At 40.9% G+C, this 26,491-nt stretch overlaps 1 protein-coding gene across 2 annotated transcripts in view; it reads left to right on the top strand.

Moving 5' to 3' along the window:
* The first annotated feature begins 1,009 nt into the window (after window positions 1-1,009).
* fgf14 (fibroblast growth factor 14) overlaps window positions 1,010-26,491 on the top strand; it is a 95,777-nt gene continuing 70,295 nt past the window's right edge. Inside the window, exon 1 of one of the 2 annotated variants that reach the window (XM_070914124.1) lies at window positions 1,010-1,217. In XM_070914124.1, coding sequence (XP_070770225.1) covers window positions 1,010-1,217 — 208 coding nt within the window. Of the gene's footprint in view, window positions 1,218-17,911; window positions 17,985-26,491 lie in introns of those variants that run through there. The other variant, XM_070914126.1, reaches the window with a different exon arrangement.

A 26,491-nucleotide genomic window follows, 5' to 3' on the forward strand; every position in this document is an offset into this window, starting at 1 on the left:
CTGTGACTTTGTAGCTTCTATGCAAAATGTCTCGGTTAACACGCACCTGGATGCACACAGCTGCAACAACTTATGGAACTGAGAGCAAAGAAATGACACGTCAAGTAGAAACGGTATAAAGACGAGGGCTGTAAATGCAGACTCCTTAATGTGCAGTGCACACATGCCGTGATGCAGAAATTCTACTTCACAGACACTGTCATTCCCAAGAAATCAAGCTGAAACGGCTTGGGACAATAGTCTCAGTCGGATCATAAAAATTTCCGAGAGCATCACTGAAATGACGGCGCAGAAACCACGTGTTTACGTAATGGAAAGCCAATCTTTCAATTTAACCCCTCCTCCCCGTCTATTTCTAACAGAGGTCCGACGCTAAAGGAAATTCATGCAAATGTTTTTATAGGCGCACCGTACTTTTGAAGATGCCAGTGGCGTGGTGCTGAAAAGGCTTTGAGGAAAATACCCCACAAAGAGAAGAAACGCACACTTTAGGAATCACGGACACACACCAAGAACCCAAGCCTGGCTTTAACAGAGACGTTGCAGTGTGGGACTATAAGAAATGCAAACTGAGGTTGGTGTTATCTGACCTCGCCAACCGAGCTGGTTTACACGAGAAGCGAATTGGACTTGATCCGGCAATGTGGTGTTTTGTTGGGGCTATCATTGCAGCAGTCTGTGCATAGGATGCATCCTCCCTTGGCTTTTGATGCTGTGCAGATCCACCCTCCTCTCCTCAGAGTGATGAACTAATAGGCAATGATTTTCTCCTCGGAAATCCACCGTGTTTTACTGTTTTCACGTTAGTTGTGTTTGTTTACTGGCGGCCCGTCTCCTCCCGGTGCGACACATGCAATTTACAGAGTATATTTTCTATTATCGACTAGTTGAGGAGGCATCCTTTATACGCCAGAAGAAGAAAACACACCATTATTACGAAGTCTGACAGATACTGAATATTTTGCCACGTGAATGAAAACGCATAGGACTTGGATATACCTGTTTTTCTATGATACAATTGGTAGCCTTGTCCTGGAGAACTGATCCAATTGTGTTATTATGCAACCGCAAGGATCTCATCTATATCTGGGTGTTTAAGCCACTGGATTGCTCTTCGCCCAAATCAATGTGGTTTCTTTGGAACATTTTCAGCAAAGGAACGCATATGCTGCAGTGTCTTTGTGGCAAGAGTCTTAAGAAAAACAAGAATCCAAGTGGTAAGCTCATCACCATTATGCCTACTCCTCCGTTTCGCTGGGAACCGGCGTTGTGCGCGCGCGTGTGTGTGTGTGTGTGTGTGTGTGTGGATCTGCGTTATTCGTTTGTTTGTTGTAATGGTGATAGATCTGCAATCATATTTATGCAGCGAGTGGATCATGCAGCGGCGCTGGGAGGGGGGAACAACTTATTCTGTGCAGCTACTATCTGTGAGACCAGGTTTGGGGACTCGCAGCGCACGGACACACAACGCCCCCCCCCCTCCTCCCGAATCACCACGGCACCATGATCTCCTAACTTTTTAAATAGCGCTCGCACACACGCACAAACACAGACACACACACACACACACACACATGCGGGCTAGATGCTATTTCAGCGGATCAAATCCATGCACAGTTATTCGGTCCAACGTGATTCCCCCTAACCAGATTATTCCATCCTCGGGTTTACTGCAGCAGCATTCCCCCCCTCTGCAACACCACTTCTCGATTAAATGGGCTACTCGCTGTGTTTCAAGCCAGCCAGCCAGCCGGAGGAGACAGACTATTCTTTCATGTCCACCTCTCGGCTGTTGCACGCCAATATTCATCATGCGGGCCTGGCGAAATATGATTTTTATAGGAGCACTTGAGTTGATTTTGTGTTGATCATGCCAGCCCGGGTAGCTGAGGTGCGAATAGGGCATGGAGAAAAGCAACTGGGCTCCACTGCACTAACGCAAACCCCGCACTTCAGCAGCCGAATTCAGACTCTGGACTTTTTGCATAAACCCTGCCTTCAGTGTCACCCCGACCAGTCTTAGTTATATTCTGTAGCTAATTAAATGTAACATGGGAGAGCTTCAGTGAGCAAAGCATTTACTTCAACAGGCTGTTGTAGGTATGAAAGAAAAGCCCCAGGTGGACAGCATGTTGTGCGGGCTACTTGTTACCTCATGCTGTGGGTTTGAAGACGATGTGCTCAGCAGCAGTACAGTTCCTCGACACTGCAGCTGCAGTATAGTAGATCATCATCACACTGTAGCGGGACTATTTTGCCTTGCTGACACTGCAGGAGCGACGACAACAACATTGTCTACTATCAACAACACACACTACCATTCCGTCTCCCCAGCATACGATGTATTTTACAGTTCAGATGAGTGTCAAGCCATGGTTTGAGCCTTTCAAGTAGCAATCATACATTTTCCATTGAAGACGTGTTTTTACATTAATGAGCTACATTCACAGAGTTAGCGGTAAGTAGCTGCTTTTCGACTAAGCTAACATACACAAGCTGAACTTTTGAAAAACCTCGCAGGCCGTTTGAAAACACTTACCGCTAGTTTGGAGACATTTCTAGATTCTTCCAGGACTCTCCTAAGCATCTGTGACACAAAGAGGGCTACACAATAAAGACGATTTAAACTGGTCTCCCAAGTTGCAATTAGCTAAACACACGTAGCAGGAAGTGGTATATCTCTGCTGGCCTTGTAGAAGCAACACCAGAAAGGAATAAAATAATTAATTATTAGGTTAATTTATATGTATATATATATACTAATACAGTATATACATGTTACATTACTTTTAATGTACATTATTTTATCATTTCTTATATGTTGCTGTCACGTCTAAGGTTCGTGGTAAGGAGCTATGTCATGTCTGGCTGCCATCTTTGTTTGGTTTAAGGAGCAGCATCACCACTTGGAAAGAGTTAAAATGTGTCTCTTTGTGACGCAAACAATGGACTTTTGCTCCAGATGTTAAAAGGACTTTAAAGAATATGGAAATATCTCCAAAACAGTGGTAAGGGTTATCACACAACCTGAGAGATTTTTCCCCCCAGAGTTTGGCTTGTATTTATCTTCGCTAAAAGTACATAGCATAGCAACGTGAATTTGCTTGTGCAAAGGCTTGAAATATAAAAGTGCTGATTACATGAAAGGCACAATCAGGGGCTAAGCCACAGTAGACTGATAGCTGACTGATTTCTGCTCAGCGGAAAAGCCGCAGCAAGACACTAACCTCCCTAACTGGTGCTCAACACCATGCAGCCAATCGATCAAAGCTGAGACTCACTGTCAGGTGTGTGAGATTTGAAGCCATGTGCCTCTCAAAGTGAGAGTAGCCCACCTTGTGGAGGCTCATTATCATAAACTGATGGTCTGGGCACAATCGTCAGGGTTTGTGCTGAGGCCGCAGATAGAGCCAGTAGTTTACTGGGAAATAAAGTAGGCCAAGATGCAGACTGTGTCAGTGGGGTGCAGTACTGTTTCTTATGACTAAAAACTGCTAACTCATTGAATGTACACTGTCAAACAAATCATGCTACAGATTTGTTTAAGCTACAGAGCTGCTCTAAACAACCCTAGAGGATTTTCTAGTACCTTTTTGTCGTAGTCGGGCATGTGGCCCTTTGTCAGCACAGGCAGGTGTTTCCAGAGCTCACAAGGCCTGAGCTGCAAAAGGCCTGGATATAGTGCTCCAGCTCTTTGGCTGTATTTTTAGTAACACAACAGAGAACACAGAGAGACTAAGCCAACTGGGCTGTATCAATAAGACCGATAAGTCAGGCTTTGTCAACATAGAAACATCAGTTTTATAATTCAGATATTGTTATCTGTATCTCTTTCCATACACAAAAAGTAAAAGTAAACTTAGGTTTGCTCACTGTAAGCCAGTACATCTGAAGAGGTTAAAAGTAGAGTGTTGATTCTTTAAGTGCCTTCTGCTCCAGCAGATGGCACTTACTTTTTGCCTATTGTGGGTTAATATTTACCCATTAGGATGTCGCCCCCCCCCCCATCCAAGTGGGGATATCTATCTGTCATATGTGTGTGGAGAGTTTGTCCATAAGTGCCTGTGATTGGTGTGTGGCAGGCACAGCTGTGTTGGAAGTCTGCATGAAAACGGCAACAAATTAAGACTTCTAACGAGTCTTAGCTGGATCCAAGCTACCACCATTGTAGATTTACAGATCAAAAAGTAATGCTATACAGTATAATCATGTCATAGACTCTATCTCTATAATTATCTTTAAGGTCTGTCTGCATCCCTTTCAGTTTCCTTCACATTGTGAAATGAATTCGCCACTCAATCTACAGAAAGGGCAGAAGTAAATTGTCACTCTGTTGTTTAAAACGAAGTGGTAATGCATTAGTCTCAGCTATTTTGATATACAAATAAGGTAGATATGTATGGAGTATTTCTTGAAATAGACCACATGGTTTTATGTGGGAGCCAGATGCCAGGAATGCAGTGTTTCTGTGTAGCTGAATGGGTAGTGCATGGCATTGACATTACATGGTTTAAGGCATCTACTCCCTTGGAGTCACCCACACTCTAGTGGCTGTCACTTTTACTTATAAGATAAGTAAGTGCAACCAAGAGATGTTGCATTCAGATGCAAATGAACAAGCTGGGTTGTTGTGTTGTATCACACAACATAACCACTCACTTTGTTAGAGACTTCACGTCCCCTTTTAGCCTTTTTGTCTCACTATGCCTTTGTAGTCTCTGACCAGTTGATATTCTTTCAGCCTCATGGCTGTTTTCCAGCAAAGTTCTTGTTTTATCTATGGTGGATTGTCTTTAAGGTTGGTGGTCTGGTACAACTGGCTTTGCTGTCCCAGCATGGATACATACCTCTGAGTGAACATACTTCATTAAGTCAATTAGGTAATGAACTAGCTGAGTGGAAGGGATGGAGATACAGTATGTTTCACCCTGCAGCCTGCGTAACATTTATGATTGAGTAAATGACCACATAGTTGTCATCTTAAAACTTTGAGAGCGCAATTGAATTGATAATATAGGTACAATGAATGACAGGGGTCTAATGAGGGCTTTTGGTGATAAATGTTATAGAGGAAAAAGTTATGCAATGAACTGCCATATAAAGGCAGAGGATTGATGGGTGCTCCCTGGCATTTCTTGGGCTTTGTAGTTTCGTAAAGCCTTGAATGCTGTAAATGTGGAAGACGTACAGCCAGGTTGCTGAAAGAGCAGAATTGCAGTGGATGTGTGAAGTCAGTAGGTGGCTTTCTCAGAGTAGCACAGCAGCGGCTCATTGACAGCAGAGTGGCAGTACAGGTCACAGAACACCCAGGCATCCACGTGAGGATGGTTCATAGCATATCAAGTGAAACTCAACTCTATTGTGTGTGACAGAGCCAGGGAGCCGAACCAAAGCTTCAGCCCTGTAATGCTATTGCACTTGTTTGCTTTATGGGTATACTGGAGCTTTAACCCTAAGCTCTAGCTTGACCTCACACTCATGAGGCTGTGATCCAAGGTAATTTATTTGAGTCTCTGGCATGGCCAACCATACGGACTACTGGAAGACTATAACTTTGTACTGGTGCTAAAAACAGCTTACTCCGAGAATTAAAATGTTTTGATTTGGTGCACACAAACTATTTGAATAAGTAGAGACACAAATAAACAAAAGGCAACAATTCTTTAGACTTTAAAGACTTGTGTTTACACGCTCTGCAGGTATAGGGCTATAAACTGCAGTTGACAGGCTCATGACGAGGCTGTTAATACCTTTTTTATAGAAAGACTGCAACAGCTTATTGAGTGACACCGGTGATAAGATGCATGTTCATGTGACTACATGCTGTTTGCTGTCATATCAACTTTATGAATTTTATAATGTAAAATATTCTTTTTAGTTTGCATTGTTCTTTGCTGAGCAGAGACTTCATAGTGTAATCTGGAATAACATATGCATTTTAATAACTCAGATTATACTGCTGGTGTCTTCTCTCCATTTAATTCTCACTTCAGAGCAAGAGCAACATATTTCAATTCGGCCATTTCCAAAATCATACCAGTTCTTGAATTTAAAAGGGGCCAGGATTTTTATACAGTTAAGACTCTTGATTCATTTGTGTAACATGGCCACGGTAGTTTAATTTGTGGTAGCAAAGAAACAGCAGTGTAATTAAAGGGGATGGGTAAGATTCAAACAAGAACTCCTACAATTAGAATAACAGCAGGGTTGGCTAAAAATATCCTCCTCCAACCACCATGGCATGTTGCTAGGTTTCTTCCAGAAACATTGCAGTAAGTTTGTAAATGGCTAAACGGCAGTAGCTTTTCTGATAAGAACACATGGGTTATGCAGGCCCTGGCATATCACAGCTCAGACTACTGTTAACAAGTTTAGCAAATGCTTGCACATTTATAAGGGCCATTCTAAAAACTGTACTTCTTCACATTGATGAACCTTGTTTCTAAGAATAGCTGAGAGTGCACATTCTCATGATGCAATTGAATACAGAAAAAGACGATTAAAGTGTGTCATTATTATGAAGCGAAATTAATTTAAACCTTGAGGTTGTCCTGACTGTTTTTTCTTCTCATGGCAGTGTAAAAAATCAGGAATGCTCTAATCCTTGATATGCATTTGTGGTCATTTGGAAAGAGAGATTAAGTTATGTGTAGCTGCAGTTGGTATGTCACAGGTCAACAAGAAACATTGCTTCTCTCTCATCTTTTTAGGCATGATAATGGCAGTGGCATCATCAGTTTTCACAGTGAATTAATTTGGCTGTCTCTGTCCTGCTCTTGAGAAATATGACATGCAGGGGTGATGAGATTCAACTTCCTGGCTGTCATTCTACTTCCCTCTGAGCGACAATCAAGTTTACATACAAATCAGGTCAGAGGAGAGGGCACATGTATATACAATGTATGTATAGAGAGAGAAGGAATAAGAGAAAGTGGTGTGTAGAAGGGTAGGATTAATATCTGTAGAAAATACATCATTTACATGAAGCATCTCCCAGGGTGCTCTGGATACTTCCCAGATGCCCCTGTTTGCAGAGGTGAGAGGAATGATGGGACATGTGGTCCTGGCTGGGTGCCTCCTAAGGCAACTCTGGCCTGCAGGTGGATGGTTTCACAGGCCAAACATGGAGCTGCTCTCTGTTCCCTCAAGGTTAGGCCTGATGGGGGTTCACTTGAAGGGGAGACACTGAAATGGATCAGTTCTCTCATAGCTTCTGGGATGAATAACATCTTGTGTTTGTCTGATGTTTAGCATTTGTAAATGCATGAAAAAATGAAAATGCACTGATGCAGTGTATATTGACATGTTTTTCATCATACATCTGAGCAGCTCGAAACTAGAAAACAGTGCCATTGTGGTCTGTTGTCTTTTTTCAGCACTGAACTGTAAATTGTATTATTGGAGTTAAAGCTGCTATAATCAGTATTTTTATTTTAACAGTGGATCAAATTACTTTATGAATGTGAAAGTGTCACTCGTAGTGACGACCCTACAGATAATATCACCGACTCTACAGGTCCTCTCAGCTCTACGGAGAGTTTCTACGTATTTTGGCTCCTTGTTTTGGTTTAACGACAAATTACTAAAAACACACTGTACACTACCTGCTCAGCAACAAACAGCAGACAGCCAAAGTTAGCAACTAGCTGGTGGACATAGTGGAGCATTTTGCCGCCAGATATTCCCTTCAGGAGTTGATAGGGAACAAACCAGACCTAACGGGAAAGTGAATATTGGGCCTACATTTGTCAGGTTGCCAGTCACACAACTCCGAATGAATGCTAATGTTGCTCCGTGTCTGCTGGATGTGTAACTGATCAACTGTTTGCTAACACTTTCATATATATATATATATATATATATATATATATATATATATATAGGTGTTGTGTCTACAGCTTGTTTCTGCTTCCCCCAAGAACATTGTCATTTGAGAGCTTGATTCTGACCTGATCTGTCTGGTCTTCAAAGCCAACTTTACTTTCTGTCAGCTCATGGGGCCAATACTGGCTTGCATATCAGATAGTGACACAGTGAAATTGTCAGTCTTTCCAAATGGAGTGAAAACACAGAGGATGGATTTGTGTTTCTAGCTAAAGGAGCAAGAAGGCTACCGTTACTCTAACTTGCACTTAGTTGATTGAAGACATTACAGATAATATTGTAGTTTTGAATAAACTGTCGTAGCCCTGGTAAACGTTTAAAAAGGTTAGATCTTTATTTGGTAGACCATCTAATGCACATTTCCTTTCCACAAAAAACATATAAAAACATCTCAAGCTAAAGAGATGACATTTCTGTTTTGCTCAAAATGTTGGTGTGCAAAAACACCCTCAATTTGATCTAAATGGGTAAAACATATCGAATACCTGACATATTTGTTGCAACCTCATTAAAGGACAAACAAATTGAAGAGTTCAGATTGAACAGATTGTTCAGATTGAACAGCAAGTAGAATGTGAGTGAGGAGTGATGATTAGTTGATTGCTTTGTGATTTGAGTCATAGATTCAGTTTGCTACCTGTGGTGTGAAAGGTTGCTGTGAGGAACTGATGTGGCTGAATGAGAATTACAATGTGATTACAGTGAATGATGCTGATTTAGCAAACTTAGACAGCTTTGTGAGATAACATTTATGTGTATTTTGTTATTAGGCTGTCTGCATGCCATAGACAAAGCATAATCAAGCACACTGACACATGACACTTTTTCTTTTCCACATTTTCTGATGGCAGATTTGTTTCTGTGGCTGTTTTGAGTTATGTTTGACACAAAGGGATGAAATTGGCCATTGGTGAGTGGGTACTGGCATGGTCTTGTCAGATTTGAAGGACTGACTTCAGAGGATGTAATAAATTGTTTCTCAATTGTCAGTTTTACGAACCTTCTTGTCATTTTGATTCATTTAAGGTCAGTGAGAGTTCTAGTTAGGCCTTGAGTGATATGTTTTCCATAGTCCTTAAGTGTTTCTCTGAGATACATTTCTGATCTCAAGACACCAGAAATTACAGTAAAATGACTGAAACACAATTTTAGGTCAATACTATATGAGCGTGTTCAGACCGACAACAGCCCTGCGTTAAAACAATACAAGGGGCTGCGTTAGTGGAGCTGTGTTTCTTCAGACACCAGTGAGATGATAAACTACAATCCAGGAAGTTCAGTTTGAGTAACTGATCCATGCATAAGTTTGAAGGCTTATCAGAAGCCAAAACTCTGCACAGCAGTTTGTAACACTCTCACGTGACAATTACTTTATCTTTTGGTGCAATGGTCGTGAGGTAAACAGTAGAAATATGGCTTTCACGTTAGTAATCTATCAGGAATGTGAGCTTGCACTTATTTGATTGGCTACTGCAAACTGATGCAGGCCGTGCCTAATTATGGTTGCTAAGCCATGATTGGAAAATTACTGCTTGGGGGAGGGGTTTAACAGTCAGTTGCTTGTATAGTATCTTACACACACTAGCACACACCGACTGGTCTGCTTCTCGTCCTTTATAACTGTAATAATTGGCGGTAACCTTAAAATTGAACACACAGGTGCAAGTAACATTTTTTTTATTACCATATAACAAGGGTATTCAACTAAAATTCGAAGAGGTCCAGTTAGAGAAAATTTCCTCAAGCAAAGGGCCGCAACATCATAATGTCTAACTTGTGTTGTGATTTAGTGTGATATATATTGAAGTAGCCTAGCAGTTGTATCAACATCTGCATGTAATCAACAACTGACTGTCAACTCAAATAAAGAAAGTACAATTCAAAAACATTTTGACAATATTTATTGTCACTTAACATTGAACTATACAGATATATAATACTGTAGATATGTATAATGTTCTTCTCTCATTAACTAAAAGAAGGGCTGCATTTAAAAATAAAATAGAGAAAATAAACAAGATAGCTTTTGAAAAATTGTGCTTCTTAAAATAAAGTGCTTAATTTTAGAAAAACAAAATAAAGTGTAGCAGCAGCTTGAGTTTCCCTTTTTCTTTGTTAACTGTTTCACATCTTGACTTAACAGTCTTACCAATTTCACAATAAATAATGTGTCTTCTCTCCCTTCCGCTCACTCGTCTCTCCGTCTTCTGTCCCTGTATCGTTAACTCGTCTTATCATTGTCACTCGCCTCTCACCTCTCTTGTCTGTCTGTAGAGTCGCGATGTTTATCGTCTGGAATGCACGGATTTGATTGGCTGAGTAGCATCACGTGGGCTGGCGTAACTCGTATGCAATTGGTCTGTGAGTTTCCTGAATCAGTGCCGTAAAGACTAGAAAAGCTGCACCGGTTGAAATAGAAGCGCCCTGTCAAAATTTTAAATCCCTGAATAATTTATTGATTATAGGTCTGGGTCCGTAAAGGACGCCGTCTGGGTCCAGACTCGGACCGCGGTCCGCCTGTTAGTGACCTATGCCATATAACATTAATTTCAAGGACTTCCTGATTTCACTGACCTCAGTAGAGTATAACTGGCTTTACTGAGGACATGCCCAATTTTGAAAGCTGTATTCTTTTCCAGGAACACTGGGAAATCGAGGTACATCTCAAAATGGTCATCACAGCAGGTTATTTTAGCCTGTGCTTTTCCCCACTTGGTTTTCTGCCCTGTGTCTTATGGAGGCTCCATAAATCATCTTGTAATTTGGCTCATCCCCTGCCCTTTAATAGTAGAAGCTGTGTGACATATCCCCCACATCTGTGAGTGAATGTTGGGCGTTGTGTGAGGAGCAGGGGTGTAACGCAACTATAAGCAGGTCGTGTAACACATGACACATCTTAATGCTCTCTACTTCCCGGACCCCAGAGGATTGGACTCATGACAGCTGCTGTGGAGCTGCTGTGATTCTCCTGGAGCTGCTTGAGCTCCTGTGCAGGGCTGATGCACTGCGCTCTGATTCACAATAAAGTGACAAAGTGATGAGAAAGGGTGATGAAGAGCAAGAGAGAATAATGCAGTTAGACTATGGGATTATTGATTTACGGGACCCGTAGTTTGAACAGTTGTGCACAGTTGTACAGCAGAGTTGACACAGATGCATGGGCATTTTTTGAAGTTCATCGTCATTACCAAAAATACATGGTGTCAGAAATGCCTGTGCACAATTGATGTTAACACTGTGAAAGTGGATGAGAACATTTTAATGGGTGTGAAGGGCTTTTGTCTCCAGAGAGAGCTTTTGTCTCAGAGTTCAGGGTATGAAACGATTGCTGTGACAGGCCAATGTAAAGTAGTCAACTACAGGTTACATGTTTTAAAATCAAATCAGTACTGATTTGATATCTCTGCAACCAGTGTGTCATGTGTTGCCGCCACATTATGGAGAGCATTACTGAAACTCACGTCTTGTGTTTTCATGCCTGTTGTGTGGGCAGCCTTGTCGAATGTGAAGATGTGATCGCATCCTTATGCTTTGTTGATTGAAACCAGAAGTTATTCATTCTAGCGGCCACTATTTTGACATCAGCAGATCAGTATCCTGAATAGTCATAGAGAGCCGACGTGAAATAGGAGTTTCAAAATCCCATTGACATTTGTAACAACGCTAATAACTAAAAGTCCAGTCTTGTGTCTTGGCTAGTTCAGACATGTCTGTAGTAATAGCAAGACAGAATGGTGTAGGAGTTTTTTGGACAACAGCGATTACAGCTAAGAAGTTGTAAAAATTACTTTAAAAGAGAGCTGTTGTAAATTTTATGGGTATAGATGAAACCAAGCTACAATGTCTTAAGTACCTGTGCTGCTGTGCTTTTAAATTTTCATGGGATCTGTAGTTTTTTTCTGCACTCATAAAGTAATCGTTTAACTAAAATCATGAAGCTTTCAATTACTGATAGTAAGTGCTGTAGTTAATGACGATTTGTCGTAGATTATGGAAAGTACACCCCAGGAACACTCATTTTTTCAGAAAGACTGATGAAAGAAATGTCGAATGAAAGATTGCGTTGAGTTACAGAAGCTAGTGGAACAGAGGATATCCTGAACGTGACGTCATGACTTTGGCTCTCTATAGGCTTTCCTGACCAACACAGATGAACTCCGAGTTAACAGAACATCAACAAAAGTAGTGAAAGGTTAACACTAAACACTGGTGGAGCGTTGTGTTCAAGAAGAAATAGTTGTGAATTTATTTCCATCACAAAAAGTTTGCGTAAAAAAGTGTGTTTTTTAATAGTGACAATGTGCTGTAATTATATGAATGAAATATGCTCTTTATGTAACGATATCCCATTTTCCATTATTTGTGGCAGTTTATGCATTCACTATAAAAAGCCAATCCTCAGAAACTTAACACAGCAGGTGTTTCCTCTGTGTTTGAGATCAGTGACTCACCTACAAGAGTGTGGTCCTTTAGGAAATGGAGTGAGAACTGATGTTAAATTGGTACGAGTTCCTGACTCCCGCGCAGTCATTGCTGCTATTAGTACTTGAACGTCATACATATTTCTGTTAGTTCCTGAGAACTTATATAGTTCTATGGTCTTGTTTATTTATAAGGTATACCATTATTTTTTTCACTTTTCTACTAAATGTACGATTTATATTGGTATTCTCGCTGTAGCCCTACCCCTTCATTTAGTGGCATCACCATTCACCCTGTGGTAACAACTTCTAAATAATCCTCTCACCCACTGACATTTCCTCTTTAGATTGAAAGCTGACTTGATTATAGTGTAGATATTTTTAAAGGGAGTGTTTATCTCCTGTTGTCTATATGTGGTGCCCAAGGGGGGGCATCAGAGGCAAAAAGCTGTGCGATGTTGACAAGGCTCATTGATGAGTCCCCTCAGATTTTTCTATAAAGAGCCAGTCTGTATAGACACATTTTCACCTTGATTTCATATCCTAGTCTATTCACCATTTTTTAGGTTTTTTTATGCAAGAAGAAGACAGCATTCACCGCAGTTAACCATAAACTTTGCAGTGCTTGCCTCAGTCATTGACTACACAGCCCCTCTTCAGTGATGCAGATGTCAGAATCCACACAAGCTGCCAAAAACAGACAAGATGGGCTTCAGAATGCCCCCAGAGAAACCCAAGATTGATGTCACACTAGTCCACGTTTTTAGATGTTTTGTGATGTAAACTCTGCCTCCTGTAGACTAGCGTCTGCTAGCTGCTCAGACTTTCATATATCAGTGTGCACGGCCCTGCTCTCTGACCCCTCACATCACCAACTCTCAGTCTCCCCTGTAGTGGTTCTTTGCTTCTATTACTTCTTTGCTACAGTCTTCTCCTTACCTCTCCTCTCCAGTATTATCCCAGATCTGGATCCAACCCAAAGCAATGTTGTGGTTTTATAACTTGTGGAGATATGTGTGTTATTGTAACACAGTCACATTGATTTATGCTTGTGTTGAAAACAAGCAATTTACGTGACAATACGGGTGTATCTAAAGCTATTTCAGTTTTGTTTCCTATGACCAGTAGCTCATCACAGCCCTTGGTACAGTTCCAGTACAGTCACACTGTAGTTCTAACAGTTTCTCCTGATAGATGATCACGCCATTGTGAATGGTCTAGAAGGTAATGCAGGTACCAAAACCCTCCCGGTTGCACTTGCCAATTTATTTTGAGTGATGTTAAGAGTAGCTTGCATCATCACAGTGTCATCCAAGATGACCATGGTAAAATGTAACAGAACTTAAGGTATATGCATTGCATGCAAGTGGCTAAATGTAGTGTAGTAGAAGGAAAGTCAATTTACTGGCATTTATCTTTCAGAATAGATGTTGTAGATTATGTAAATTACATTTTCATGCTGACATAAATCTTTGTAATGTGAATAAATATTACAAACTAAGCCTAAATTCATGTAAATAGTATGAAAATTGGATTTCTCAAGGAAAAAGGTACTGACCTTTTATTTAGTAAACTGGGTATAAAATTCAGTTTTTCAAACCATCAGTTGTATAAGTCGAGCCAGCTGACTCACTTTGAAGTGCCATGGCATCATGTTATCCTACATAAAAATGATTCCAATGAGTTCCACCCTGTGATGCACAGATTTTTAATTTGAGTTGAGGTATCGGAAATAGTATCAGGAGAGTGCATCCCCTGGGAAAAAGACTTGAGTAATACTTTTTTTCTCAAAGTATAATTAATATTATACTTGTTGCTTAATTGTGCAACGATTGCACAACAATGACTGAGTATTCACTTATTTAATAGTAAATATTTCTCAACAAATACTGTGACCATTATAAATTGTAACAATTGCATTAAAATATGCATTCATTTACTATCGCTGTACACTACAAATGTGTGTACATGCGAACACCATGTAGGTCATAATATATTAATTTGTAAATGGTGGAATTAATGACATTATGAACATATACATTCCAGCAAGACAAACCATATATCTTTGGTGAAGTTCAAAGGTTTAGTATTTTGCTGAGAACATACAGTGTCTTGCAGAGAAAGGCAAAGACATAAATGCATCCCAGAGTTTGTCAAACTCTCTGACTTCCCCTTCAGGTAATGGAACAGAAAGGTTCAAGTTTTTTCTAAATAAAGAAGAGGGAAGTCAAAGTAGTAATGCTACCAAAATTGTAGCATTATTAAAAGTTGTTTTTATCTTTATCATAAAAAGCCTTTTTATGTTTACATGGGGTCAGTGGACATCATATTTCCGTGATCTCTTAAAGCTATTGTAACCTGCTTAAATCAGAAGATAATACTCAAGCGACAAAAAAGTATTTCAGTCTGGTGCTGAATTATCCCTTTTGAGGATGGAATCATAAACAGTCTTCTCCATTCTGACAACATGATGCACAGCAGGTACACAGGATGAGGACAAGCGGCAAACTTCATGCTTGATGGGGCTTAATAGAAGTGGAAAAAAGTACAGATGCAGATGAGATGAAATACATCCAATAGAAAATGAATCTGACAAACCACTGAAGTGGATTATAGAAATCAAAGAATGGCAAAAATACAACAGGGCAACAAATCAACATTCCTGGGAATCATTAGTTTCCAATATTGTAATTTTGATACAGACAAAAATATTCAGCTGCATTGAGCCTGTTAATATTTTACCTGATGTTAAAGTAGAAAAATACACAGCAGCTGACGGGTTTAAGGGCCATGTATTATCAGCAGTATTGTTTCCAGGCCGTCATCTAGGAGCGGAATATGATGCAGTCGCATTAGCATGTTGTTGTGCTGCACGGCGAGAAGGTTGGGTCATGTTCCCTGTGGCTCTGGTGACAGGAAAGTAGCGTCTTTAACCTTTATCAAACACACCAGACCGAACATACTGGCGTGTGTGTGTTTGTGTTATTGAGCCACAGTACTGTGTTACTACAAATCCTACAGCCAGAGGCACAATGCTGTGGTGGCTTTCTGCTGTACTGTTTTAGAGCCATGAGGAGTGGTAGAGGGAAACACAGAGCGAGGTCAGCTTGGCCTGCTGCTTTCCTGTGCTGGAAGTACATTTTAATGATTTGATTATGATTGATTGCTGATATGATTTCATGACTCACTGTTGTCCTGTAGCTCATTTATTACTGTTGTCCATCATCTGAATGTGCGCCCTCCTGACGGGATAAGCTGAGCAGACTGCTCTCTCTCGCTCTCTCTGTCTGACCATAATAAGGTACAGTATTCCCAAAGCACGATGTGTCATTTAAGAACAAAGACAACTGAAGGTTTGCATATGATTTACCTGTTGAATGGAAAGGTAATGGTGAGAACTACACAAGAAGAGATGCATTCGAAGACGAAGATGAGTACGATTTTGATGGAGCTTAGTATATTTTCATGTGGTGCTCTGCTTCCATGGCAATGTCAGTATGCTTTCCCCAAGTAAATATTGCAGTTTGGTTTGGTTTGGGAGTGTGTTGAGTTCTTGGCATTTAAGTATTATTTTAGTAGATAACTTTTACAGTCTTCAGTGTTGCTCTGCCTCTACCTCTTGTTGTTGGTAGGACTGACTCTGTTTTGTCTGGGTTGTCTCAATGGCCAGGTTGTGGTCATTCAGTTTTTCAGTATCTCTTTTTCTAGCCACTCATGGTAATTTGCCTCTCAGCACTCTGTTCACTTTGAGTTTTTGTGATTAATGTCCAGTAGTTGATGTACTTAAATTTTTGTGAGGCTCTAATGTGGTCCAGATTTCAAAAGTCTCTCTTGTGTGAAAAAATGCAACCTTCTCCTTCATTTGAATGAGGCCAGTTTGTCGCCGCAGCAGGGGTGCAGAGAGGGTGCTGGCAAACAAACACTGGCTCCCCCTGCAAAACAAGTCGAACCTGGCTCCTCTTTTCCCGGACTGAAATGTGACATCATTCAGAAAGAGCCGTTTCAATCTGAATGCCCACATAGAGGAGCTGTGCGTAATGACCAGCAGGTTGAGGGGACTTCTCAACATCCTGTCAATGCAGAGCGTTGGGGCTCACTGGCTTTGAGGTCTTAATAGAATTATATTTCTCTCTTTTGAATCCCGATTAAAAGTGAATTGGCCTAATTCTGTGCATCATCCATTGTTTGTTGTGTTTCTTTGGACTCTGAGGATTTTACAAATTTCAGTGTGGAGTGTTCAACTATTTCATGCATATGTTCACAGACACAAAGTGGTCTCTGATTGTGATTGATGCTATTTGTTGAATATCTTGGAAAAGATATTTTTTCTTTTTTGTCATTCAGACGTCTTGTTTTTCCCCAGTCTCACGCACACACACATGCACAGTGTCTACCTCACTCTGTCTCTATCACCCCTCTCCCTCCGTACAGGGGTCTGTTCTGTGCAGTGCTGGAGGTTGTGTGGTGGCTACGGTATGCTGTGTAGATTTTTGCTGCAGTGCAGCAGGCAGCATTGTGCTGCTGCTGCCTCTGTCTTTCCCCTGCTCTCTCTCTGTCTCTCTCTCCCTCTCCCTCTCTTTCTCTGTATGCATTCATTTTTGTGTACATTGTTTGGGAGCAGTGGAACACTTCCAAACAGTTTTGCTGTAAAAAAGAAAAAATGGCATTAGCCCCAGAGCTTCTGTCTCATTCATTACACCCGGCAAACCCAACACTTTGTTGCTGTCCTTTTTTTGTCCTGGGCACTTGCATAGCTTTGTCAACGTTTTTTATGATGACCTTTTGGAAGTTCTTATTTCCGTGTTTGTTTTCACCTCTTGTACATCCCCATCTTGAAGTTCAATTCTCACTGTTTTAGGCTGCCCCGTGGCTGTTGTCCTTTATTCAGACACAGAGAAAGAGACGGGGAGAGAGGGAGAGATGATGGGGTGGGCAGTGACTAAGTAACCTGTTTGTGGTGAGTGCTCGGCTCTCTGCGCAGAAAGGCCAGTTGTTTTCAGTTATACACACTAGGCTAGAGACGGTGAGGCACTCAGGTACAGTGTGTCAGAAACCAGACAGATGCAGCACCAGGGGACAGAGTGGAAGCTGAAACACTTCTGTATAAACAACATGTCGCTAAACTCACCAGCCGCACAATATTTTCAGACCGACCTTTTTCTTTGGGGACTCAATGCATTCACGTGCTGTTGCATGCCGTACAGGCAGTGCATAAGTTGCCATTTCACCAACACCATTTAGACATGACATGACAGTACTTGACATTTCTGGTAGGGTACCTCCAGCCAGCTGAGTAAGTGTCAGTGCTATCTGTGGGATATGGTTATCTGCATGTTGGAAGGTTCTGGTTGGGAGATGGTGGCGGGGTCCTCAGAAGTGGGTGACAGGCGAGGTATGTGTGTGTGTGTGTGTATGTATATGTGTGAGAAGGTGGCCATGCTCGCGTGATTGGGTTAAAAGGTTGTGTCAAACTCTGTGGGACATCATGAGGGCTGTCAAAACCTTAGCAGCAGTGCAAAGGATATGCTTCTTCTAAATTATATTGCATTTATCAGCAAAGTTGAGGGAAATCAAGCTTGATCCAGTATAGGGTTTTTTAGCCAGATATGGAGGCATCGTCTTTTGCAAAGATTGTGGAGCGGCGTTTACGCAAGGCACTAAAGGCTGAAGGAGAGCATGGTGAGTCCTAGCAGGGAGCTTTGCAAGCTATTGGACAAGAGTCTTGACATAATTACACAATTATTACACTTGTTGCCCATTTAAAATGGTCCAACTGTTTATAGATGTCTTGACTGTGGACAGGTTAAACACAGGACATATAGTATTTTTTTGTTGATGTCAGATCACTTCATTGAGTCACAGTGTGAGTGTGATTGACATGAATAGTCTGTGACATATAAAAGAAGCACGGATGATGTGAACTCCATATGAGCAGGGGAGAAGTCTTATCAATGCAGTCTGCTTCACCACCAATAAAACTAATCACTGCATTGCAGATGATCAAACCTGAAGGTCACACTTTGTAGTGTGTGTGCGTGTGTGTGTGAGAGAGAGTATGTTTGCATGTCTATGTGAATGTGGTCCACACACCAATAATTTTTTACGCAGCAGTATGCCAAAGTGGATGAGGTCATTTCATTATGTATGCAATGCTTCTGGAGTATATTTCGTATATTATTTGTCCTGCATAAAATATGAACCGTTTTCGGGGCCAAGTAAGGAAGCCAAGTAGATTGATGCATGGCTGTGGATCAACAGTGACACCAAACTTTTCTCTTTTTTGAGAATGGAATAAGTTACATTCCTCTGAAGTACATGTGCTGTCAGCTCTGCCCTCATGTTCATACACAGATTGACATAAGAACATACATATGAGAGACACCCAGAGCCTGACAGACCTACACAGCTCACATCAGGCCTCAACACCTTACCCAACATGTGATATAAGAATTGCTCTTTGATAATGGCTAAGAAAGTAGTCACTTTGACAGGCCTGCTCTTATAGCAACACAGTCACGATGCACGGGTTCCAAGGTCAAACATCACGGCTGTCTTTTGTGATGCTCTCAATAGAACATCTCTTTTTGAGACTTCTCTTTATGCTTACTGTTGAAGAGTTATGTAACAGCTCAGAACCAATGTTGGAACACACTACGCCAATGTATTAACAAATAGAAGTGTACTGTATTTGAGAGAGAGATGGAGACTCGCCAGATGTGATGTGAAGACGGATTAATGCCTCTGCTGCTTGTAGACAAGTGGGAGGTTTGTCATCCAAATTGGCCAGTATTTTCCATCAGTGTACTGTAGCATTGTTACTCTTCTTGTGAACACTTGCTTTGTTCAAAAATGAAAATATTTACTCTGCCTTCTGTCTTGTAGCCATGCAGGTGTTAAAGAAGCTGAAAGAAGTAAAGAAATAGGAGAAAGTGGGTTAGATAGACAAGATGGTTGAGCTCCTGTAGGTTGGGCCTCTATGGCATGACTGTAGAATCCCTGTTTGTGTGTCTTTCGCGTTAGTGTTTGCAAGGTGCTCCTCTCTCCTTATTGCATATGCATTTCAGAGAGAACGATACAAATAATAGGTGGAGATACTGTATGTTAATTGAGGTTGTGTATTCAGCTGGATTTATTAAGGTCATGCAATTTGTGATGGCCAGTTTTGGTCAGTTTCTCCACCTCTCAAGATCAGGTGTAAAAAAAAAAAAAAAAAATTGTTCTGATTGGATTTGCACAAGCCACAAAGGACGTAGTGGTGGGGAAATGAATCAAGGACTATCCTTAATTCTACAGACACCTCAATGACAGCAGACAAAGAATGAAGTTACAAGTCACTGTTGATGTGGGAAGATCGTGGTTTGGGTTAAAATGACTTTTTCGTTAGGGTTTCGGGAGCTTTGGCACTTGCTGGAATGACTGATGCTATCGTTCTTCTTGAAAGGTCTGTCTTTTTTTTGTGTTCCTGAACACACTCTTCAGTGTAATGGATGTTTTTCTCTGCTGCATCATTAAGGGTTTACATGGTGCTGGTCCCTGAGCCTGCAGCAACCTCCCTACGCAAGTACGGTTTTGCCGTGTGACTGTGGGAGTGTGTTATAACGCTGTATGTACAGCAAAGTGAGGGAGAGAAAAAGAAAGGTAGCCAAGGTGTTTCAGAGTGCCTTGTTCAGACGTTAGCGTACAGAAATATGTTGCTCATTTTCTTCTTCAGTCCTTCTCGGCTCCATCAAAGGATCTGATTAACGCAGTATTGTTATATTGTGTTACATGACAAATTTATAATTCATGACCAGTGTGACCAATCTGTGACTGGTCAGCTGTATTGATTTTTAAAAGAAGCTGCTTGGAACAATATGGATTTGCAGCAGTGACCATTAATGCAGGGGAGGAACAGGTGAGCAGTATGCCTGGATGTGTTTTTCCTACTTGCCCAGAGTCTGAAAAACTCATGAGGATATATACCAAATATGTCTGCATGCAGCTTTGAGCAGTGAAAGCCTACTTTCTAAAAGGTAGGTTAATGCAGCTTCTCCTACACTTTGTACCCATTAGTCTGAAAAAAGGATTCTGAAGACCCCAGCGATTACATAGGGCTTGTTATTTAATGGGAATTTATCTGTATTAGTTTGAATATTTAAAACATGGGAATGAATAATAAAAACTCTGGGTGATTATAAAAACCCTCTGGAGCACAAATACACAATACTTTTAAAAAAATGTTTTCTTACTTTGCAGGGAAAGCAAGGAAAATATTCCTGGCTTGATGCATAATCAGCATCCAAATTATGTTTGCTCCCAGTTTTGTTTTCATTTTCTAGTACAAGAAGAGATGTGTTTACCACAGATGACCATGTTTAGTGTAAATTGAAGTAAATAGTGTCTCTATGCTGCAGGAAACACAACTTTTAGATGTTAAGGGACAACAAATCCATGTGAAAATCGATTCAAACCAACTTGCCAAAATGACGAAATAGCCATTTTTTGTGGCTTTCCTGCCCTGAGCTGAGCCTCTCAGGCAGTGCTTCCATTCCAGTGTATTACCGCCAGCAGGCTCCACCAATCAAGTGTATATAGTTAGGTTATAGATGGTTAAGATTCTGAAGGAAGTATGATTGAGTAAATTTGTTTGCAACCTGAGATGAAGCATGACCTGAAAGGCCCAACACAGGGCTATAAACGTCCTGTAGCATGCGCCATATCTCTGCGCATGTCAACAGGGAGTTGTAAGAAGTTTGGTACAATCTAATTTCTATGGTGATTCAAATAAGTATATATAATTGACATAAGTATACATATATGTAATTGACACTTTTATAACCATGTGAATGATAACATGTAGTTTATTTATACCAGCATAGACAGGAGACATTAAACAAGGAGACATTCATGACTTCAGCTGAGCTCAGCATACCATCAAACCACATGCAGACATAGAAATGTCCTCCCTGTATTTGTCAGAGTCTGAATAAGTAGGAAGGATAATAAAATCCTCATAAATGGAACTATCCCACTATTCTACCACTATCATTAGAGGTAGTTACATTTACCAGTTTACCACTCCATTGAGTGTATGTATGTTTGGTGTTGATGAAATCCATCTATCCCTCTTAGTATTTCTCCTTATACACACTGTAATTGAAACTTTGTGGTTTGTTTCAGGATCTCTTAAGTACTGAGGGAAACAGAATATAACATTACAGTGCTGACCTAATTATCTGACCTCCCCATGCTATTCATCTTTGTGAAATAGCCTCCTCACTATTTCCAAGGAGATCAATCGGGAAGCAACCATTCAAGCACTCACAGTGGGAAATACTATAATATCCTACACTAGATGTACTGTTGTGTAAGATAAAGTTACCTCATATTGAATATTTCATTCATGGAATAATGTATAATCCACTGAGAGTAAATTGAGAAGAAAGAATAATGACATCTACTGTAACTTCAGTATTGTAAGTACTGAGTATGTTGTCATCGCTGTATTTTAAGAATGTTAAATTTAGAAAAAGATGGGTATTAAGTTTTCCCAGTAGAGACAGAGGAGGCCGCTTTTTTTGGAGGCAAATGAAAGAGGAAAAAATGAAGAGTGACTCTCTCATGCTGCAGAGGATCACATGACAGATGACAGAAAGAGGAGTCTTTGTTAACGATCAATGAAGCAAAGAGTCAAATGTTTGTCAGAGTATCTTCACGGCTTGCAGAGGTCACAGCCCTGCTTGTGGTGTAAAGCGAGAACTATGTTTAAACCCTGCTATTGATACAGTTGTGGGCAAACGCGGCTATCACCTGTACGCTGTTCAAACCCTCTCATAATAACGTGGAGAGTCCTCCTGAATCACTGGAGTAAAACAGTGATGGATACACGATGGAGAGAAGCGATCACTAGTGAAATGTCACAGAATATGAATGGCTCTGCAGGTAAATGAATGTTGTCACAGGATGGTTTCGTGGAGTTCTCGGAGCTGACAAATCTCTGTGCTCAAGATAATAATTGCTTGGCAGTGCTTTGCTTTGCATCTCAAGACAAAGTATGGTCACATGTCATTAATCGCCCTTCTAGATCACACAGTTGTGTGTTTTTAAATCCATGTTTTTAGTTGATCTGACTGTGTCAACCTTCCTCCTAACCAGGTTGAATGTAGGTTAGGCGCTGCTCGGATTTGATGAGAATTTTGTTCTTTGTCTACAACTACACGACGAACCTTAAAGGAACCGTTCAACATTTTGGGAAACTGGTTTATTTATTTATCCATCAGCTCAGTACTTCTATGCAGTGTCTTTAGTAGAGACTACCTCACTGACAAAACTTCATGAAGCTGTGCTCAGCTGTTGTTTGGCAAAAAAACCCAGTACATTTTCATACACAGGGAAACCAGCTTTCACAGGTAACCCTGTTACACTAGCCCTTTTAAGCAGAGATCCCGCAATACTGCCCTACATGAGACCGATATTATGCCGGCTTTACTCTGAACCAAACGACGGAAGCAAAACAGGCGTGAGCGTTTAGTGTGCAGTGTACGTCGATTCGGCTCTGTTGCTACTTCTGCTGCCGGCTTAATGGCGGAACAACAATGCTCGACCAGCCTCGTTCTGTGTACGTTTTATACAGACGTCGGAATAACGCTGCAACATTCCCACCTTTAACATGCTGTATAAAAGAGGCTACTGTGTGCTATATATTGACATTGCTCTTTGTTTGCTTTGGGGTGTGTGTGTGTGTGTGTGTGTGTGTGTCTGGTTGAACAGCTGTGAAATCCCCCCTCCATACACACCTGTACGACTTCGGATCAGGGGGTGCTGTGTGCGACCGTTTGTGTAACTTTCCCAAACAGACAATCTGACATTCACACCCACTTCACCCAGTGATTAGCCAGCTCTGCGGAGGTGAGAAAGGAGCCAGGGTTTGAACTGCTCTCTTTCTTTTTTAATTCTTGACAACTATTTATGTCACTTTTCATGTGAACAACCGAGTGCAACCCTATGAATGCATTCCAGGACAGACCATCTGAAAATGTGCACTGTTGTCCCCATTTTAATCGATATCATGATATGTCTAATCCCCTACCCCAATTATGGAAAACAGGTTTCTTGTTTACATGATGTTTAAGAAATCAGCTTACTGGAGAAAGCCAACTGTAACCTGATATGCATATAAACATGCTGATTGTTACACTACTTAACTCCTAACTCTAAATCTACAAATTGTTGTTTTGGATTTCTATTTGTGAACAGAGGATATACAGCATGCCAATAGTGAGCATTGGAGACGTAGGTAGGCTTAGTTTTTCACTTAAAGAGAGCAGGTTTAGCCATTTCCCTCTGTTTCCAGTCTTTATGCTGAACAAGGCCAACCACGTCCTGGCTCCAGCTCCATACGAAATGCAAAGATGTTCATTGGTTTTACAGAAAATCCGTATTATATCTTAAAACATTGAGCTATTCTTTTTATACGTTAGATGCAAGTTAAAGAAATTGAGATCATTAGAAAACAAGGGAGCGTGAGAGGGAAACCAAATTGAAACTTAACTTTATTTGGTAATATGTAATGTAATTGTGTGTTTTAGAAGTGAAGTCTGCGGTTGCACACTGGAGTCTCTAAACGGATGAACCTGTGACAGCAGTCTCATGAATGGGTCAAACCCACGTTGAGTGTGTGTTCAGTTGAACATGTCGGGCGTGGGTTTCCTGTGTAAAAGGGGTATAATTAATGCAATTCTATGGAAACATGATAATATGGTTTTGGCACCATGAATGTTATTGAGTTTTGGCTTTAATGTGCTTCGTACTTGTTGTTTGTACTCGTACATTTTATTGGCGTCTTGTTTTCTCTAACCAACTCCTGTGATTGATTGATCTGACTGCTGCATCTGTCTCCCCAGGGCATTCAGCATGTCCACTGTTCACTTGTCTTTCTGTTGCTATAAAACTTAAAGGAGCAGGGCTGTTGGCTGTCTACATGCCTGGTTTATGCCATGTAATGGCTACGTACTGTAGGAGCAAATGTCAACAGACACAGACGCACTGTAGATGAAGTCAACCATTAAACGAACTTTCTCTTGTTTTCCTGTTTGTGTGTGTGTGTGTGTGTGTGTGTGTGTGTGTGTGTGTGTGTAAGCCCTGATATGGTGTGTATATCTACCTTGAGATGATTCTTTGCCTTTTTAAGCCAACAGTCTAATCCTCTGCGGTGGTCTCCTTATCTCCCTCTTATCTGTTTGTGGTGCACTTTATTTCCTTTTCCTCCTCATCTGTTGTATCACTTTTCCCTGCAAGGGCAACATCAGCTCCCCTAGACCTGCTCCAAAATGACCTGTCAGTAAAATCTGATCCTTTTAGACTGAGCAGGACTGGTCTTTTGCATGCCAAAGTCTTGTTGATGGGGGCCAAATGTCCTCCCGATGCCCTCCAACTCACCACGGCAGCAAGAAAAGGTCTCCTAATGTCTCCACAGTAACTCTAGATTCTGTTGACACCGAAAAAGAAGGTTGCAACAGCAGTGGGGTGCAAGCATTTCTCGCTAACCAAATCAGCAGTCTTTTTGAGCAGTGAGAATAGAGTGGGAATAGGGATGTGCGACAATCTTGGATCAATGCGAGCAACAGCAAAATATGTCAGATCTGAGACTTTATAATAGAATGAGCATTGACAGGGAAGCTGAGCCCCGGCCACTGCTGAACCTTCTTGATCAGAAAAAATGGAAAGTCATCACGTTTTGTCCCAGACAGACAGACTGTTGAAAAAGGAGAAGTTCCACAAGACAAATAATCTGTGTGTAATCTTTCTGTCCGTTTTTGTGTAGTGCAGGAGAGAATTGTTTCTGAACTGTTAATTATGAAATAAGACTGTCTAGCAGCTTGAGTGATGTGTGGTCCTTAAAAAGACTAAGGAACATGCAGGTTTATCATGTTTGTCAGATACACCGTGTGCCTGCTCTACAGTTGAGACAAGGAACTGCTCCATCACCATTAATCCAATTTAATCTCATTTTGTTAGGTTAATGTTGCTGGAGTAATACATTATCTTTGTGGGTTTTTCATTCTGAACAATGTTATTTTTTTTTCTCCCTTTCTTATTTCCGTGACTCCCATAGCGGAAGCAAAATATCTGTCAGTGATGATCTAAAATGAGCACAGAGTCAACTGTGATTTTCTCGCTAATTAATATTTAAGGTTTGAATTTTTCATGATGAAAACCCTCATAGTTTAGATAATGTGTAGGGTTATGTAATTACAAACAATCTTTTCGTTCATACATACTAGTGTGGCTGTGTTCGTGGCACACTCATCCACACGGGTCCTGGCTAAATCCAGTTGTCAGATTTACTGATTCGCACCGGTCCTTATTTGATTACCCCATTGATGTGAGATGTTGGCAGCAATGTTGATGGTGAGGAAAGGTAAGAGTAACTGACAAGGACACTCAGCGAAGCACCAAGGTCCTTGTGTCATACACACCCTGCACCATGCCACTCCTTGCTGCTGAGCTCTTCAGAAAACTGCTTTCTCAGACTCTGTATATTAATATGTGTTTTGAGTTGATCTTATTAGAAGTACCGGGATAAAAATAGATAGAGGAATAGACCGCTGAACACTATTATATACAGCATGTATTTATAAAGGAGAAAGCGGGTGACAGGACACCTGAGGGTTAATGGTATTGTAGTAAAACCACAACATAAGCAAAAAACAGTCATCAGTGCAGTGAGGCGCCAAACACACAGTTAACAAGTAGATTCCTTGCAGTTTTTTTAAATGTATTTGTTGCAAAATAGAAACAATATGAAATGCATGGTGATGTGAATTTTGATTGTTTAGAGGTCTTTCATGACCCATTGTCATAAATATGTCAGCTGCTCTCAAATCATGTTCGTGAGTGGTAACTGAGTTGACAAATTGAGGCTGTCTCATCGCTCAATTCAATGACACAACACAAGGTATTCGTGATGTGACTGATATATGTTGCGTGGATGGTCCGAAGTGTCAGGCTCGCTGGTTTATCCACATTATGTCATGACGAGAAAAGGATCATGGCCCGTTTTTATGGTTCAGTATATCACACAGAAGATAGAGGGCCATATGTCCAGGCCCATTCTTATTGCCCTGTGGTACGTGATGTATAGTGCAAGACAACATATAAGGCATTTGATACGATGTGCTACACACAGCCATTGCTCTGAGCTTCAC

The sequence above is a fragment of the Enoplosus armatus genome, chromosome 11, assembly GCF_043641665.1.
Source record: "Enoplosus armatus isolate fEnoArm2 chromosome 11, fEnoArm2.hap1, whole genome shotgun sequence".
Taxonomy (NCBI): Eukaryota; Metazoa; Chordata; class Actinopteri; order Centrarchiformes; family Enoplosidae; genus Enoplosus; species Enoplosus armatus.